Source organism: Solenopsis invicta, chromosome 14 (assembly GCF_016802725.1).
Source record: "Solenopsis invicta isolate M01_SB chromosome 14, UNIL_Sinv_3.0, whole genome shotgun sequence".
In the NCBI taxonomy this organism is placed as follows: Eukaryota; Metazoa; Arthropoda; class Insecta; order Hymenoptera; family Formicidae; genus Solenopsis; species Solenopsis invicta.
In genome coordinates, this window is record NC_052677.1 from 18,631,691 (window position 1) to 18,649,064 (window position 17,374).

At 37.0% G+C, this 17,374-nt stretch overlaps 1 protein-coding gene across 6 annotated transcripts in view; it reads left to right on the plus strand.

Annotated features, from left to right (window-relative positions):
* Positions 1–17,374, plus strand: part of LOC105207766 (T-lymphocyte activation antigen CD86) — a 309,464-nt gene that overhangs the window by 256,419 nt on the left and 35,671 nt on the right. For all 6 annotated transcript variants that reach the window (XM_039457591.1, XM_039457590.1, XM_039457592.1 and 3 more), the window contains 3 exons: positions 12,293–12,462; positions 16,257–16,467; positions 16,988–17,099. In XM_039457591.1, the coding sequence (XP_039313525.1) occupies positions 12,293–12,462; positions 16,257–16,467; positions 16,988–17,099 (493 nt within the window). The remainder of the gene's footprint in view (positions 1–12,292; positions 12,463–16,256; positions 16,468–16,987; positions 17,100–17,374) is intronic.

Consider the following 17,374-nt stretch of genomic DNA (forward strand, 5'->3'; position numbering starts at 1 on the left):
TTTTCTTTCTTCCAAGAAGAATAATTTTTCTTTCTTGAAGAAATTTATAGATTCCTCTAAGCGATGGATGATATCGCTAACAGCTTACTACAGCATTCGTCGCGTGCGTTCATGCGTGATTTTGGATTTTTTCCAATCGCTAAAGGCAGAGTCACGCGAAAGAGCGAGAAAGATTCCCGGTCTCGCAATAATATAACTCCGAGCGCGAGAGGCGATATCGTTTTCGGCGACTCTAATGCGAAGGTTGACGTACGACTCATGTAACGAGGACGCGCAGACGAATTCGCAAAATTTGCAAGGCAAAGGAGCACGCGCACATACACACACACACACACACACACACACGTACACGCGCGCGTATTTCCGTTTACGCTCGAGCGAATGGTATTGTAGCTCTCGCGAACGCGAAAGCTCGTTTATTAGAGTTCCTTCCGATCGAAGGGGGCCGATCGGGCGGGAAATGTCCCCTCCATCCTCTACCGCGTTATTGAAAGCAATATTTTTGACGTTAGCCATTGTCGAAGATCCGAACTGGAAGTGTGTTACCACGGACACGAGCGTTCTGCATAAGTTCGCGCGCGTCAATATGGATGGGGACTATTATACCTGTCCGCCGTGGCCCCTGCCCTGGGCATTGTTGTGCAACGGAAAAATGCAATAAATCTTGCACCATTATTATTATTGCGACATATACGGTGAAACCGCGCTCTCATCGCTGTCTAGTCGTGATAAAACTTGGAGAGATTCGCCCAACCGATCTTCAGCCGATCGTTCCCATTGTGAGCGAATCGATCGCAAATTTATCTCGACAATATCATCCAACTGATTACATTCCGCGAACGCGCGCTCGAGTGAAACGTGTGCATCCTACGTGCAATATCAAGTTGATTTTCCCTTGGTAGAATTTTTATCCAAAAGTTATTTTATTTCATAACGGCAATTAAGGGGAATAATCAACGGGTATTCAATCAATAGTCTCAGGAAATTCTGAAAAATACAGCTTTGAATTTGACTAGACTATTAATAAAAACTCACGAAGTCGATATATAAATGCAATAAAACAAAATGTGAATTTACAGAATGCGGTGTGTTACAGCGTTTACACGTAACATAACGATCGTTTCAATCTGAGAACCAACGTAAAATGAATACATATGTATCTGGCGGAAGTAATGAATAGCACTCGGTCGCTTGCAATCGATATATATCAAATCGCGCTTTGGATCAAATCCGCATATTCGGCGTAATCCGCGCATCGATCAAACTATAAAACTCGCCATTAAATTCGTAAACAATATTCGCCGCGTGCATCATTTACTGTCTTCGTCCGATTGTCCACATTTATATGTACGCTTTGTAATCGATGTTACGGAGATGAACGCGTATTTTATTGCGCCATTCCTTCCGTGATGCCTTCGTTATCACGACACGCTAATTCGTGGATTGATATTGACATTACGATATCTCGATAACTCGGGATTATCGATAAATCGCTGTACAGTACTTTTAATGAGTAGATTTCATTTCTACAAAAACTAAACAAATTTAAAAAGTTAAATTTTTAGAAAGCAAAGAAATACTTCTCGTCTTTAAAACTTTCATTGTACAGTATTTTGGAGTGGGGAAAATCTTATTAGCATTATAGATTATTGAATTGATTAATTGATCAATTTAATATATTATGATTTTACTATTCTGGTTTAATGTAAGAGCTATGTTTCAAGACCAAGAGTAACAGTGCGCAGTTCGAAGAATTAGAAAATGTATGTAAAGTCACATAGAAAATATTATTCGAGCACTGAAATCCGCTTTGGCCATTTGTTAGCCATTTCTTGATTTAAATATGTTATACACTTTATTGTTTTATAAGGATATTTACTAATGCACAAAGTAATAATTTTTACACTTTATATTTATACAAATTTTGCAAATTGCTCTGAAAAAAATACTTTTCTATTTAATAAAAGAACATACTTTTCTATTTCTCTTTTTTTGTATAAATATTCCATAAATTTTTTTCTGGGCACATAATACATGTATGTATGAGAAGACAGTTTTAGACTTTGATTAATATTTTGTGAAGAGATTCATTAAAAAATAATAATAATAAACCTCTAGACTGTGATTATATATATATATAGTTTTTGTTTTTTTTTATTAATTTTATTACTTTTACCGGAGCATAATTATTCATGAGATATAACGCTACTAATATAGAATGATTTAATGCTATAATCTAGATTAAAAAAACATGAACTTGTAAAATTCTTCAATTATACAAACTTCATTATTTTTACATAAATTTTATATGGCAATTTGTAGAATTATACTTGTTCCATTTCAACACAGTGATATAATGTATCAATGAGTATTCAATGAAAGCCGACTCAATTAAAATATTAAAAATTGTCACGTAACAACTTGACTATTTTTCGCACCTTTTCTATCGATACAGTTGGCGCGAAAGTTGTGCAATTGCATAGCGACAAGGGAGATTCGTCTCGCGCCAACTCGAAGAAACCGCGCTACCAATTCTGTCGATCTGCGGGATTAAGTAGATCCGCGGTTTCGCACGGTTCGCCTCCGAAGTGTGCGCAGCTCCGCGCGGCTTTGCGTACTTTTAATTACGGCGGAGCGGCCGTGTTTATCGGATATTCCCTTTGACGCAAGAAATTGGAAAAGTTTCGGCGGATGTTTCCATTCGACAAGCGCTCGGAAGTTTAGGCATTCGCGGGCGCGGGCACATTCCACTTACTTAAAAGCGTTTTTTTGCGAGTGACACTATCTCATTCCTCTCGGTCTCGCGCCGTCCGTCGGGAACGACCGTCGTCGCAATGGAGATGAATTCGGCCGAATCCATTCGCGAAATCGTCGGCCTGGAAAAGAATCCCGGATTCACAGGACCGCAGGTCAGTCCGGCAGCGATCGGCGTTTCTGGTCCGCGCGCGATAAGGAGCTTAACTTCCCTTTGGTACTTTATCTTCGAGCTCGTGGGAAGAATGACGACGTAAGCGCTTGAAGTTGATCGCACGAAATGTCCCGTAATGGCGAGTAGGAACATTTGTATGGTTTACTTCATAAATTTCTTGAATTTATAAGTTTTCGTTTATAAATGTCCATTAGAGATATGCGGGGAAAATGAATGGGGTGATTCAGCAAAGCTCCAGCTTGTTGCGTGAGTTCAATAGCTATAAGGAGATTTGATAGTTCAAAGAAATTACGTTTGAAAGCAATTATCAATATGTTCATTGAATAAAGTTTTTGCTACAATGAATGTTACTAATGTAACAAGTTTTTTTTCGTTGTAATAACAAAAGTATGCGCCTCTTAACTAGTATGTTTGGTTAACAATTTTAATTCATAAATTTGATTGATTTTCGCATAAAGTTCCAAATAGCAAGCTGACATTATTTATCATAAATTCAATAAAGTTCTTTTAATGAATCTATGTTCCTACGTAACAATTCTTATGCTAAATATTGTATCGTTGGAGGTTCAAAGTGTGCCATCTTCTATATTCTGCTCTATATTCTCCATATCGTCTCTCTTTCAGCAAGTTACAGCTCGTTTTCGTACGTTAATACTTGACGAATGAAAGCGAAACGTCTTTGCGCCTAACATTTCCATCCTTTCCCGCTGCGAAGTCACGGGGCATTTAGCTAATACTCGATAAATGGGCGAGACTGGCGGAACACCATCTTGTGCTCCTAACATTCCTCTCTCGAGTCGCACGATGACATTGGCCCGTTCTTGTTCCGCAATAGCGAGTTAATACTTCTTGAATGGATGGAATGTACGAAACATCTTACTCGTAATATCCCTTTCTCGATTCATAGAACGACTCTGACTCTTTGATGCTGTCGAGTTAATTTGCGCTGAATGAAGGACCAAACGTCTCCCTCCCTCCTCCCCCCCCCCCTCTCTATTTAGCAAATAGCAAGACGATAAATCTCTCTCCTTCGCGTATATGGTTGACATACTTGTTACCCATTGAAGAATCTCATATAATATGGTTGCACATTAGCGGCCGATTAGCGTTCGCGCAGGAATTTAATGCAAATGTAACATGTGGTGCGATGATCGACATGTGTCTCTAATGAGGCATATACACGAGCGGTTAAAATTGCCGACGCTTGTCCCGCAAAATTTTGCCACAAGCGAGTGGACCCTGGTCGCTTCAGTCCGCACCGAGCTCGAATCTGCATCGTAATACGGTTCGCCTACGGTTAGTAACGACCCTTAAATCGTTGATAGATGCGCGGACATGCGACGGATACGAGAGTTAGAGTGCAAGGAGGGTGGACGGGCAGCGGCCTATCCCCTCGTAAAATTTATGACAACGTTGATCGAGCGTATCCACACGAACGTGATTGGGATACGTCCCCACGCAATATTTGCTACGTACCACAACACCGACGTTCTTTATCAACGGAGATACGAAAATAATCTTTTCAAACCTGTTATGCACATGTTTATCGACGCAAATTTAGGATATTTAATTTACGTTTAATTGTATTGTTGAACATCACGTTTCCTAAATTAATTGAGGCCATTTAATTGAAGTCAAGAAAAGTAAAAATAAAACGTGATGTCAGTGAAGATAAACTGCGCAAACTAAAATTATCCATAACAAAATCTCATAACATTTTGTTTAAGATTTGTCCTATAATTCTTTCGATTTTCCTACACATACACATACACATATGTAATGATATATTAAAATAATTTTTATACTTAATATTACAACTAGATAAAGAACTCTACTTGTGTAATAATGTTTAATAGTTAAGGCGTATATATTTTTTTGCCTCATCAATAATAATTACAAAGATAAATGTGAAAGTAATCTTTGCTCAAAGAGATACAAATATAAATTGTTTTTAAATATCCATGTGTATTGGCAATTAGTTTGAAAGGCATTAAGAATTCAGGAAACCGCAAACATTTGCGGGCGTTGCTTAAACGAAAGAATTAATCTACCTCTCCCATTCCACTTTACGCTCGTACTCTCCTTTTAAAACGGCCGCTATTGCTTCTCAACTCGTCGAACCGTGAAACTCCCGCAAAACTCGTCCAACCGCAGCGTTCGCGAGTTTACAAAATAGTATAAGTAAAGGCCCCTGCTTTGTTTTACGGTTTTGCCGAGAGATTTCTCGTTCTCCTCATCCATCCTTGTTAATGAAGCGCTTAAAACCACGTCCGTCTCCGTGATGATACCATTTCGTGTTGACATTTTTAATTACTTCCATTCCTTCGCGGATTTTATTCTCTAAAAATGTCGCTCTGTAATTCTACCATTAATTCTTTCGCTCTCGGCGATAGCAGTTACAAGTACACTTTTTCATTTGTATTAAAAATACGTGCAAGTATTTTTAGAGTCTCTCGCATTCTGGTTTACAGTTTTACAACCCCCTTGTTCTCATATTTATAATTCAAGATTATGAATGAAGTTCTCTATAGAAAAGATGTATAATTATACAAAATTGATCTATTTTTATAAAGAATATCAGCCCAGAACTTTTTCTAATAAATAAAAACTTGTATGGTCTGTAGCGTATATTCGTCTAGCCTGTTCTCCACTAATATCGATTGCAACGCCGTGCTTCGAAAGTAATTGTTTGCGACCCAATATTTAATACCTTCCATTTGAGGAAAGATGCGCCACGCTCTAATTCGATGTAACTTTCCGATACAGCGACTCGATGCAATAAAAGGAGGAAAACGGAGAAAAGAGAACGTGCTTGCACCTCTCGATGGATCGAAGACGCTCCGCTTTCACACGTACGGGAACAGCACGTTGTGGGAAAACGAGACAACACATAAAGCAGACATAAGCTACTTAGATTTTAGCAAGAAGTTTCGTGTTGCGCGTGATACTTACGGCGAGCACTTCAACATTTTCGGAGCATCATCGTCACCGCGAAATGCGTATACGGAAGTTTCGTGCGAAATTAACGCCTACGAATTCCGCGACTTGAATTAATCTTTTTATACTTGAAAAATAGCTCACATTTATGTCAACGACGTCATACATGTTTGCATCAGTTCCAACATTTCACGTTGTGATTAATTTTAAATCTATCTAATGAGAAATTATTGTTTGGATATGTGATAGTCTTTTTTTTATATGTATATTTGCAATTTTTTATTCTTTCAATAATGCTAGTTAACGACGTGATATTTGAAACTTACATTTTAACTTTTAATTCTTTTATGTTCGCGTTTTCACCTCTATAAAAATTGCATTGTTATATATTGTTTTAAAGCCAAAATTTACGCTCTCAATCTCCCGAAAGTGTTTCCCGATAATACCGATGACAATTGGTATTCAATTTATCCGATAGATACGCCATTATATTGGAAAAGTTAATTGATATCTTTCAAACGATGGCGGTTTTCCGCAACCGCGATATTATTAAATAACTCATCGCGATTAATATCGCGAAACAGCGATTTTTATGAACTCGCGGATAATGAGTTATAATATATACTCGATGGATTTGTCGGAAGAACTGCTACCGTTTAATGCTATTGATAACAATGATCGCTCTGGTATGAAATAATCACTTCATAACTTTTTCAAGACAATTATGCGCATTATCAAGTATAACATATTCATTATATTTGAAGTAGTATTCAGTCAAAGAACGAGCTATCTAATAAATCCAAAATGGCAACGGAACTGACGTGGTTCAGGAAAACGTGAGTGCAAACAGAGTTGAGAGCTCTTCACATTCTTAAATAGAAACTTTTCTCTCTACTTTTTCCGGATTTTGCGGGAAAAATTTTGTGCGTCTTTCCCTCCCCCCCCCGCTCTCTCTCTCTCTCTCTCTCTCTCTCTCTCGACAGGACACGTCCTGAATCCGAAGACACATCGCTCCGTTCGAGTTCTCCACGCGACTGAACAAGCTGGGAGGCCGGGAACATAAGCTACTTGGATTTCAACGAGGAGTGTTGCGTTACTTTCACGAAAAGCGGACGCTTCGACGACATTCTCTGCGTTCTTCGTCTCGTAATCTCTTCAAACGGATTGCTCTCGTAGCTAACAAATACATTTAAGCGAGTGTCGCGTCTTGAAGAACTAAACAACGAATCTACTTCGTTTTCTCTCTCTCTCCCTCCCCCTTCTCTCTTCTTTGTCCAGGTTTCCCTTGACTACGTTTCTTTGTAAATGTAACGATCTGATTTTTAATAGAAATCTCTTTATCTTTAGTGTACTTTGAGCATCTTTGAGAAATGATCGCGTGGAATATCGAGAGGATCGAAATATCTCTGTGTACATTGCCTTTGTGTGCCTCGGTTGTGTTTCATCTCTTCTTTATCGAGCGCTCGCCGAGTCAGTTTTGTCTGGTACGGCGTAACGAGAAAATAGTTGAGATATGACTTTGGGAGACACTAAGTTTTTGCATTTCGGTCGCTGCTCGTGACGTAGCTGCCGCCTTGCTGTAACTTGGCGGGAAGTTTTATCAGGGCGAAAATCAAAGAGAAACCTTCCGAGAAATTTAATTTCTACAATTTAATTATACCGTAGATGAAGCGTATTTCGAAACTGAAGCAAAAATTGTTTATCTCAAAATTTTAAATTTAGTTTACAATTATGTACATTAAGAGACATTTCTGTGTTTCAATTTGACGGTCACAATTTATGCGGTATTCATTGTCGGTCATTATTTAATCGGTCATTGTTTAATCGAAAATAACACTTTTAGCTGATTCAATGTAAACCGAAAATTCAATTCCATGATGTATTTTAATATAAACCTCTTTACATCAAGTCTTTAATCTTTTTTGAAATGCAAAATGCATTAATAGAAGCAGATTTGATCAAAAATAACATTGTTAACTTACTTGATATAAATTGAGATTTTAATTCCATAGTGCAGTTTTAAATTAAACTTCTCCAACGTCATATTCTATTTTTTTTTTATGTAGAATACGTTAGAAGCAGATCAATGCTTGATGTGCGCAAAATTTTCGTTCACTTGCAATAATGACTATATATGCAACAACTCAAAAAAAAAAAAATTTTCATTTTGAATGTTTTGAATTATTAAAAGGACGATATGGGTAAAATGGGCCGAATTTTTCTTGGCAAGTATAAAAATGGTACGGTTTTTTTGTAGTTTTTGAACTGTAGTTTTTGAAGCTATATAACTAAAAAATTTCAGTTTTTTGGAAAAATATATTAAAGCATATGAAACTATTAAACATTTAATACCACCAAACTATTAAACATTTAATACCACAAGTTATTATTGTTGAGCTTTACAAATGTATTATTTAAAAGATGAAAAAATTATTATCAAGAAACAAAGGAATTATCGGAACTGTTTTAAATCTTGGTTATTGTACTTGAAAGCATTGTTGTTTTACCCTTTTCAAAGTCTCTTTTTTTTAAGTATTTTGTTGTAGTGTTTTATTACTAAAAACTGTAAGATTCACATAAAAAATATTTTTAAGCACCGCATTTGTTTTTATCGAATAAGAATCATTTATTCATTTATTAATTTGTGTTGTTCACACATCAGTCTACTTTAATATTGTTTATTTTACAATAGTTTTACACTTTTATTAATACATCGTTCTCATAATAGTTTTTCATATATTTCACAGCTTTGTTTATTGATTTCAATACTTTTTTAACAAATAACCATTTTTAAAGATTGGAATCAGTTTAAAAACTGTAAAAAAAGAGCCATATCATTTTTACCAGCCTCTCCGGAGGTCAAAAACAGTCCATTTTATCCATCAACCTTTTTGTAATATTATTTTCAAATGTGATTTTGTTTCGACGACTCGTTCTTTTTATTATATAAGGATAAAAGTATTACGAGCTCTTCAAATAGTGTAGAAAATTCTCATTAGAAATCTATTTTTTTGGCACAACTTAAACATGACAATCTTCAACTTATAATATGTTGTTATAGTAAATAAGGGATATCTGAATCTGCCGATGTCCATCGTCGGATTTCTTTCGAGGTTCGCGTTATTATGAAAAGGAAAGGCAAACATTGTGTGTTGTATGTGTGCGTTGACGAGACTGATAAGAAATACGTCACGTTTGAAGAAACGGTGGAGTGGAGAAAAGCAGCCCATCAACGAATGATTGGTTTCAGCGCCGCGGGCCATTAGCAAACACCTGAAGCTTCTCGCCCCGCTGGAGGCGGTTTCCTTCGCCTCGAACTTTTAGCGGAAAAGGAAGAGCGCAGTCGGGGGTTAACAAACTCATCCTTTTCGAGCTCACTTTGACCCCATCCTGCAGTTTTTAAGCCTTTTTTGCCACGCTCGTCGTACCGACTCGCAACGCGAAAAACCCGATTAACAGTCGAGGCGATTGGAATCGGCTGCTTTTTGTGCTGCATTGTGAAACTTCGCGCGGTATTTCGAGCGAGCAGGATATCGACGATTCGACCCTGCGGTTAGGGATTTCCGAACGGATTTCACTTTGAAGCCGAAGAATTTCGCGATTGTTAATTTGAATAATGTATCAACCAATTGTTCACGCGAAACATACAGTTCGATCGTTGTATTGGTAAAAGAAAAAAAATTCTTCCATGAATATAAAACATTGGTATCAACATTTTTCCCTTTTGATGAACACACGTGCACATACAATAAAAAAATTTTGCGTTAAATTTAACATTTTTCACATATGCCAAACAAGCCACTCAAATTTTTATATTAATACAAGATGAATATAATGAAGTATTTTATAACAAATATTATATAAAAGATTAACACAAAAGATGTAATACTTTAGCACAATTCAGAAACAATTATATGTGGAAGCATATTTCATCAGTAAAATCATTTATACATTGACACGTACAACGTACTATTTTATTCACTTATTTTAGAAATTACGATTCAAAATTGCATTATTTTTATATCATGTTTGTTTCTATTCATAAATTATATTATTTTTGCATTAAAAAATGTTGATTATCAAATTAACACAAAATATTCAAATAACACAATCACATTAAATGTTAAATTACCACTTGGGCATATTAAAATTTAATACAAAAAGCCTTAATGCAAACTGATTTTAATACACAAATATAAAATGTTTTTTACTTAGCAATTTCAATTTTTACTTTATTTTAAATATGTTACAGAGATCTACAAAATTTTATTTTTTTCTACGCTTTGGAGCAGAAATGTAATTTTCCATAACTTTTTATACGCCAAATTCAAAACCGTAAAGGCAAATCACATCAAATTTATGAATAAAATGCGAGTGAAACGCCCAAAAACGCATTTTTTACTATTTTCGAAAATTCGTAGCTGACAAATCCGATGTGCGCGAGAAATTTCTAAAAGAACGCAAATTAATGCTTGAACATTGTACTTTAATATAAAAATATCAAATTTTTTTTACTGCCGATCATCATCGATAAAGCCTCTGTCTGGCGCGCTTTATTTTTAAAGGTGGGTGGTACTGGTGGTACAGTGTCAAGTAGAACGATTGCCCCATCCAGTCCCAGTGATTCCAAATAGTAAAAATTTCAATAGTGGATTGAATGTATGGGAATAAAAAGTCATATTTCGTAAAAAAAAGCTATTAGAATTACAAAGTTAATTTTTTGGAAAAAAAAACTTACTTCTATAACGTTATTTTTCAAAAACGTTGTTTGAATAATTTATTTAAATAAACAAAAAAAAATGTTTTTATTAGAAAGAAGCATTTTCTTTTCACGAAAATTCGACGTGATAAAACATTCTTACTTACGGATTCGGATTCAGCGCACAAAAAATTACAAACTATTCTTGCTTTTTAAATCGCAAAATCATGCAGAGCTGTGTTACATAAAATAACAAAAAAAATTTCCATGTCAATTGAAGCTTTCGTTATTATGCGGTCGCAGGATATTGCATTTATGGAGTATCAACATGAGAATAAAGATTCTTTGGCAGCAGCCTTCCGTAAATTTTCTCACTCTGCTCTTCTTCTTATAATGCACGTAAAGGCTTTCTCGGGAGGTTTTACGTAGCCACCAAGAGTATCGTTTTCTCGGAATAAAGTAATCAGTGAGGCGAGTGGTGGTTGGAGAGGGATGAGTACGCGCGGGTTGAAAAAATTGATGAGGGACTGTTGCATGAATTTTACGCCGCACGGCGGATCGTTACTTTGAAAAACAGCTGCACTCGTAAGGACGCTGGAGAAAACTCTCTTTCTCAAAGTCTATTAAATATCTTTAATGAGACGACGATCTTGGTAGACCACAACAACAGTTTCATTTTATTATCTCTTCCCACACTTTTACGTCCTTATTTTTATCATTATCTTTTCAGACTAGTGTTTCCATCGTCGATTTATTTATCATATTCAATTCTAAATGTGACCCGTTAAATAAAAAAAAATCCTTGTAAAAAAAGCAAAAAGAGAGATCTCCCTCTTCCTCTCTTGCGCCCGCGCGCGCGCGCGCTCTATATATGAAGAGCAATAAAATTCACATTAGAAAACACTGTGAACCAAGTGCTGTTTTACGTACGCGCATAACTTTATTTAACGAACGGACTTTGATCATTCCGCCTGTAAATCACGCAATTCCTAGGCATAGATCAGATTTTCGTTCCAGAGACCTCGTCGCGGGAACTTTCGCGCAATGCGCCGGGAATTTTCGAGGTAGAACTCTCGAAAGGTAGAAGGGCGGAGTTCATTCGTCCGCGGCGAAACGACGTCTCGAACGGGGGGTTTCGGATTTGAATTTCTGTATTCGCACCGACGAGTTCGGGTCGCTTCAAACTCAACCGGATAAGCTCGGGCGGGAGCCTGCCCGGTAATGGGAATCATCGAGCGGAAAGAATCGATTTCCTTATGAAAGCGCGACGTGACCGAGATTTTATACGTAGAGTTAATCATCCTACACGTTTCGATCCTCCACACCTAAAATTCCATTTTGTACATTCTCGCCGTTTAACGCATAATTCATCGCATTGTCGCGCCGCAATCTGATTTGCGCGAGAGTTCCCAGCAATTATCGATATGTCATTAAGCTATCTGTTCTCAATTACGCATTTTGATGGTTTCTAATTTGCGCTGACCGAACACGAACGCTCGGACATTACATGAATTCTCTTTTTACTTAAAACTCGATGTTACCGCGGATGTCGATTAATTGGACCAATTACGCCATTGTCAGAAAATTTGCTATGCTCAGCGTTTAAAAGATTCAGCTATTCAGTTATTTTAACAAATTTATGTAAATTCCAATACTCCACGCGTCAAAATTTCATTAAGGCATATCAATAAATAAATCCCATTAACGAGCCTTATTGTTTTTGGCAGAATGTGCAGCCAAGAACGGGAGATCCGTAGTGGAGCACCATCCGTCCTCTTACTGGGAGCAACCCTTTAGTCAGCCCTACTTCGACAACACGACAAAGAGGGAGACCACAACCACCGTCGGGCAATCCGCTTACCTGCACTGCAGGGTGCGCAATCTTGGCGATCGTGCGGTAAGTTCCAAGTTTCCTTATCAAGAACCCCGTCGTTGTAATAACAGTGCTCCAGTACGGCAACGTTGTATTTCGCGAGTACAAGATTAGGATCGCGAGTCCGTTAAACATCGCGATATATATACCGATTTTCAAGATTATATTCGCGTTTTATAATATATTTATACTTTGTATCGTTCAAGACTGCATTTAAGTATCCTCGAAATATTTCTTCATCGGATTTTAAATATCCTTTTTCATATTTGTCAATTTTCTTTTACTTTTGTGTTCTGATTTTTTATTTTTGTCATGCACAAAAACGAAAATTATTTTGAAAAATATTACGATACTGACTTCGGAGATTGTTCTCTTTTTATAAACGTCATATTCATAGTTCTTTTTTGAGAAACGAGGATTTCTTGTTCCTGTCTATCTTTGTTTCGTATATTATGTTTTACCGTATGTGAAATTAAGACAGACGGAAACAAGAAATCCTTATTTTTTTAAGGAAGGATTCGACTATAAATACGAGTAAAAAGTATTTATACATCGTTCAAGATTGCATTTGTCAACCGAATACTCTCAAATTATTTTTTCGTCGCATTTAAGTCATTTTTCAAATGTGTTAATGCTCTCTTATTTTCATGTTCTGCTTTCTTTTTATTTTTGTCGCGAGAACAAAGATCGCTGCCGCTTTGATTTGAAAATTATTTAAAAAAGTTATTCGCTTTAGTACCATCGTTGTAACGATAGTATTTTATACGTTATCAATATTGTTCGTTTCTCCAATAATCCAACCAAGCACGGTTTTAATGAACTTACCAGCGAAAGGATTAAAGATAGAACGTACAAGTTGAGAATACAGAACGCGGAAAATATTACGGAATTATTTCGCTCGAACCTTCGCTAGTCAATAATCCTGCTACGCTGTCGTTCGTGTTTTTAGAAAAAAAAATTAATTAACCGATTAATCTTCTTATTACGCACATTATGCAAAGCTCGGCGAATGTTTTAACGTTCGATTATGCGTCAACAAGTTCTCGCGATTAAATTTTGTCGTTGATGATGAGATTCACTAGAGCGAAAGCGCAACAAATTTGTTATTGTAAAATTAAGTCGCTCACGCTCTGTTCGGCTCGCAAAATTTTTCAAAATTTCATATTATTATTTTGCGCGAAGTATATTTTTTAAATTCCACCGCGCTCTTTCATGCGCGGCGCGCGAGCTCGCCATTAGAGCGTGGAATAAATTTTACGTACGTGCAAGCGCGTGGAAATCCACGGACGATCGGAATCACGCAATTCGAAGTCAAATAAATTCGCAGTTACGGCGTGGGCGAGGCATTAATCCGCGATCGTTCCCTCGACAAACTTCCGTCGCTCACTTTGCTAATGCACTTGCGCGACCTGCAATTCGTATACGAGTTCATTCCTCATTTACCCCCGCGACATTGCCTCGCACTTTTACGGTAACCTAGTTCACATTTTCGCGCGCGCGCCACGGCTTTTGTAACTTTATTCTTGCCCTCTTTTTTTTCTTACTTCCGGCTGCAAACTTGCAGGACTAGTATAACTCTTCACGGTTCAATGTGCACGCACCTCTTGCGCAAATTTAGAAAATTACAAAGGTATTTTAACGCATGATCTCGTTAACATCGAAATATTTTCACCCGTAACCATTGTGCCGTGAAACGTCGTTTTTAGCAAGAATTAATCAGAAAGTTTACATTTGACTGACATTCGTTAAATAGTTACACAATCTAATTGTGCTGCAAATTAATTCTTTCTGCGAGATCTTTTTGATGTTATATTACTAAGGGAGAACAAAGAACGTGTATATTTTTACAAGAAGAATAATTTATATTCTTTTCCCAAAATTTTCTTTTTTACTTTATTATTACTTTTTTTTTTTTAATAAACCACTTTTATATTCCGCTGCCCGTTTAATTCACCCGCCCATTATTCAGTCACGTAAAGCAAAGTGGTGTGTACCTACACATAAAATGTTATAAAATGTAAAGCATTGTGTGTGCTAAACACATAAGCGCGCGACGTCAATTTTTCGGGTGGTTTAGTGGATTAGCGGGCCGCTCGGGCCGCTGTTTAACCCGGTATTCATCACTCGCGGTCCTAATGCAAAGTAATTTCGCGGGTAGGCGCATAGGTCACCCGGGCGAACGGTGACATTACGCGTTATCGGCCGCTGCTCATGCATCACCGCATGACGCACAGGAACCCGTCAGAGTCCAATCACCGATCGTAATCGCCGATAAATCAAATTTCTCTCGCGCCTCTACCCCCCTCTGCGGATCTGCCTTTAGCTCCCCTGCTTCCGCCATTCACAGCCACGCCATCGGTCCTCAATAACGCGCGCAATGCACATGCATCTGGACGTTTATATTTGCGATCGTAGAATCAGTACAACCGTCGCGATTGCGGGCTTCACCTAAGCCTTGATTTTGCACCGGTGACAGATTGTCACGCGACAGCCGGATGTCAGTCTAAGATCTTCCTTTTTTGCGTCGGGGAGAGTTGTTAAATGCATACCACTCACCTAAATCATTAAACCTTGTCAGTATTTTGTATTTTTATTTAATATATAATAAGTAACATTTAATGATATAACTATGATTTCAAAAGACTTGTATCAGTTGAATGTGTAAATATGAGATAGGACGAAAGCCAATAATGTCTTTAGAAATGGAAGCACAGGTAGTATATTATTCACTGGTAATGAAAAATCGATCAAAAATAATATAATTTCTCAACAAAATACTGTATCTGTTTTAAACAAAACCAATTTTTTAAATTTCTTTTTGCGGATCATATTCGTTTCTCTTCGATTTATTATGTAATGTAGCTACATTTTTATAAATAATATTCAATGTAATAAATATTTCGTAACTTTGAGTCCAGAATTTATTAAACAACATTTTGATAAATATAAGCATTAAGTTTCAATATAAAATATTAACAAGTTATATAATAAAGTTATTGGATAAAATGTAAATGGATGGCCATAATACTACCTTCTCTACATAAAGTTTACCAAGAAATACATATTTGCAACTTGTTTTTTTTTTATTGCATTTTCATTAATTTAATATGGAATTTGCCGTACAGGCAACTTATACTGTAATATATAACAATTTATCCTGCTATCAGAACAAGCTGATTATAATGCAACATGTTCGTATTTCAATTATTACAAACTTTGCCATGTACAGAATCATTCCCAACATGAAAATGAGAAAGATTCTTTCTATTACGTTCGTACAGTTTAATTATAATAATTATAATAATTAGTTGTTTAAAATATCGAATATACTGAAATTGTTGGAAATGCGTTGAAAATCATGCCAACGAGTTGATTTAGGGATGACTAGTCGCAAAGATTATATCTTTTGCAACAAGAAAATTTATAATCAAGCTAGAATTTTCAACGTTTATTTGCAAATTAATAAATGGGAAATATAACAAAAAAGAATTTAAGTATTAAAAAATAATCTAAGTATTCACCTACTCATCTCTCCTATAGGTATATTTAATCGCATTCGCATGTGCGCGATGCTAGATCCAGAAAACTGAGACTTAAATTGAAAAAGAATTTTGATGTCAATTTTTACATTTTTTGATATCTTTTATTTGCGGCTATAGATTAGCGATTTTTCCCGTGTTATTTTACGCTGTTATATTTTTAAAAACGTATACGGAATGGGCGTTAGATGTCCTAACATAGAATTTGGACTAAACGTCGGACTTCTCGGTGTCCAATTTGGTGTATCTTGCTATAACAGGTGTCTCTTGATTGCGCAGGTATCGTGGATCAGGCAGCGGGATTTGCATATCCTCACTGTCGGCATCCTAACATACACGAACGACCAGCGTTTTCAATCGTTGCACAGCGATGGCAGCGACGAGTGGACCCTGAAAATCAGTTCGCCGCAAGTGCGAGACAGCGGAATCTATGAATGTCAGGTCTCGACAGAGCCGAAAATTAGTCAAGCTTTCAACTTGAGTGTAGTAGGTACGTGCACACGTTTCTCTTTTTATACGACCGATAAAATTCAATCGATTACTATTTAAGTAATTCTACTGAACATTGATTGAATCCTCTTAAAAGGAAATGAAAAGCTATGGAGAGCTATAATCGAAAGCTATAATCGAAATTACGACGAGATAATTATTTAAAAGCAATAATTAATTTTGCAGTAAAAAGATACAAGATTTCAGACATCTTCGCAATTTAACAGAAATAAAAAAAAAATTAATGTAAGAACGGAGATTTGGGAATTGTGTTTTAAAGCGATTACAAGTCCGCAAGTCCTCTACTGTGCTTTGGTAACAATTTCCGAGGCCGTTTGTTTCCGAAGTGAATTTTTAAGTAACCGATTTCGAGCGGTTCGACGTGAGTTAATTGCAGCTTTGCGGCGGTTTAAACGAAATTGCGATCATACTTCTTGGCACGGGCTTTACTCGCCAACTCGAACCGCGTGCCCGCTCTTCGGCCAAAAACCACTTTAACTTTGTTCTGTCCTCGTGTGCAGTCTCGAAGGCAAAGATCAACGGCAATTCGGAGCTCTACATCAAAAGCGGGAGCGACATCAATCTGACCTGCATCGTGCTGCAAACGCCGGAACCACCATCCTTCATCTATTGGTGAGTCTGAGCGTTCTCCCCTGACGATAGCGCGGATTGAATTTGTTCCACGTGTATTTCACACACACATACACACACACACACAGCCGAGAGTTTCGCGAAATCCAAATCTACAGTGACCTCCATTCGACAGAATCTGCTTTATCGAAAAATTTCAACGCGAGCGCCCGTAAAACGAATCTCCGATGAAGTGAATCTTCGACGGAGTTAGTCCTTGGAGACGGTGGTCCTTAGAATCCGTAGCTGCGTTTCGCTAGCGCGCTGATCCGGAAATT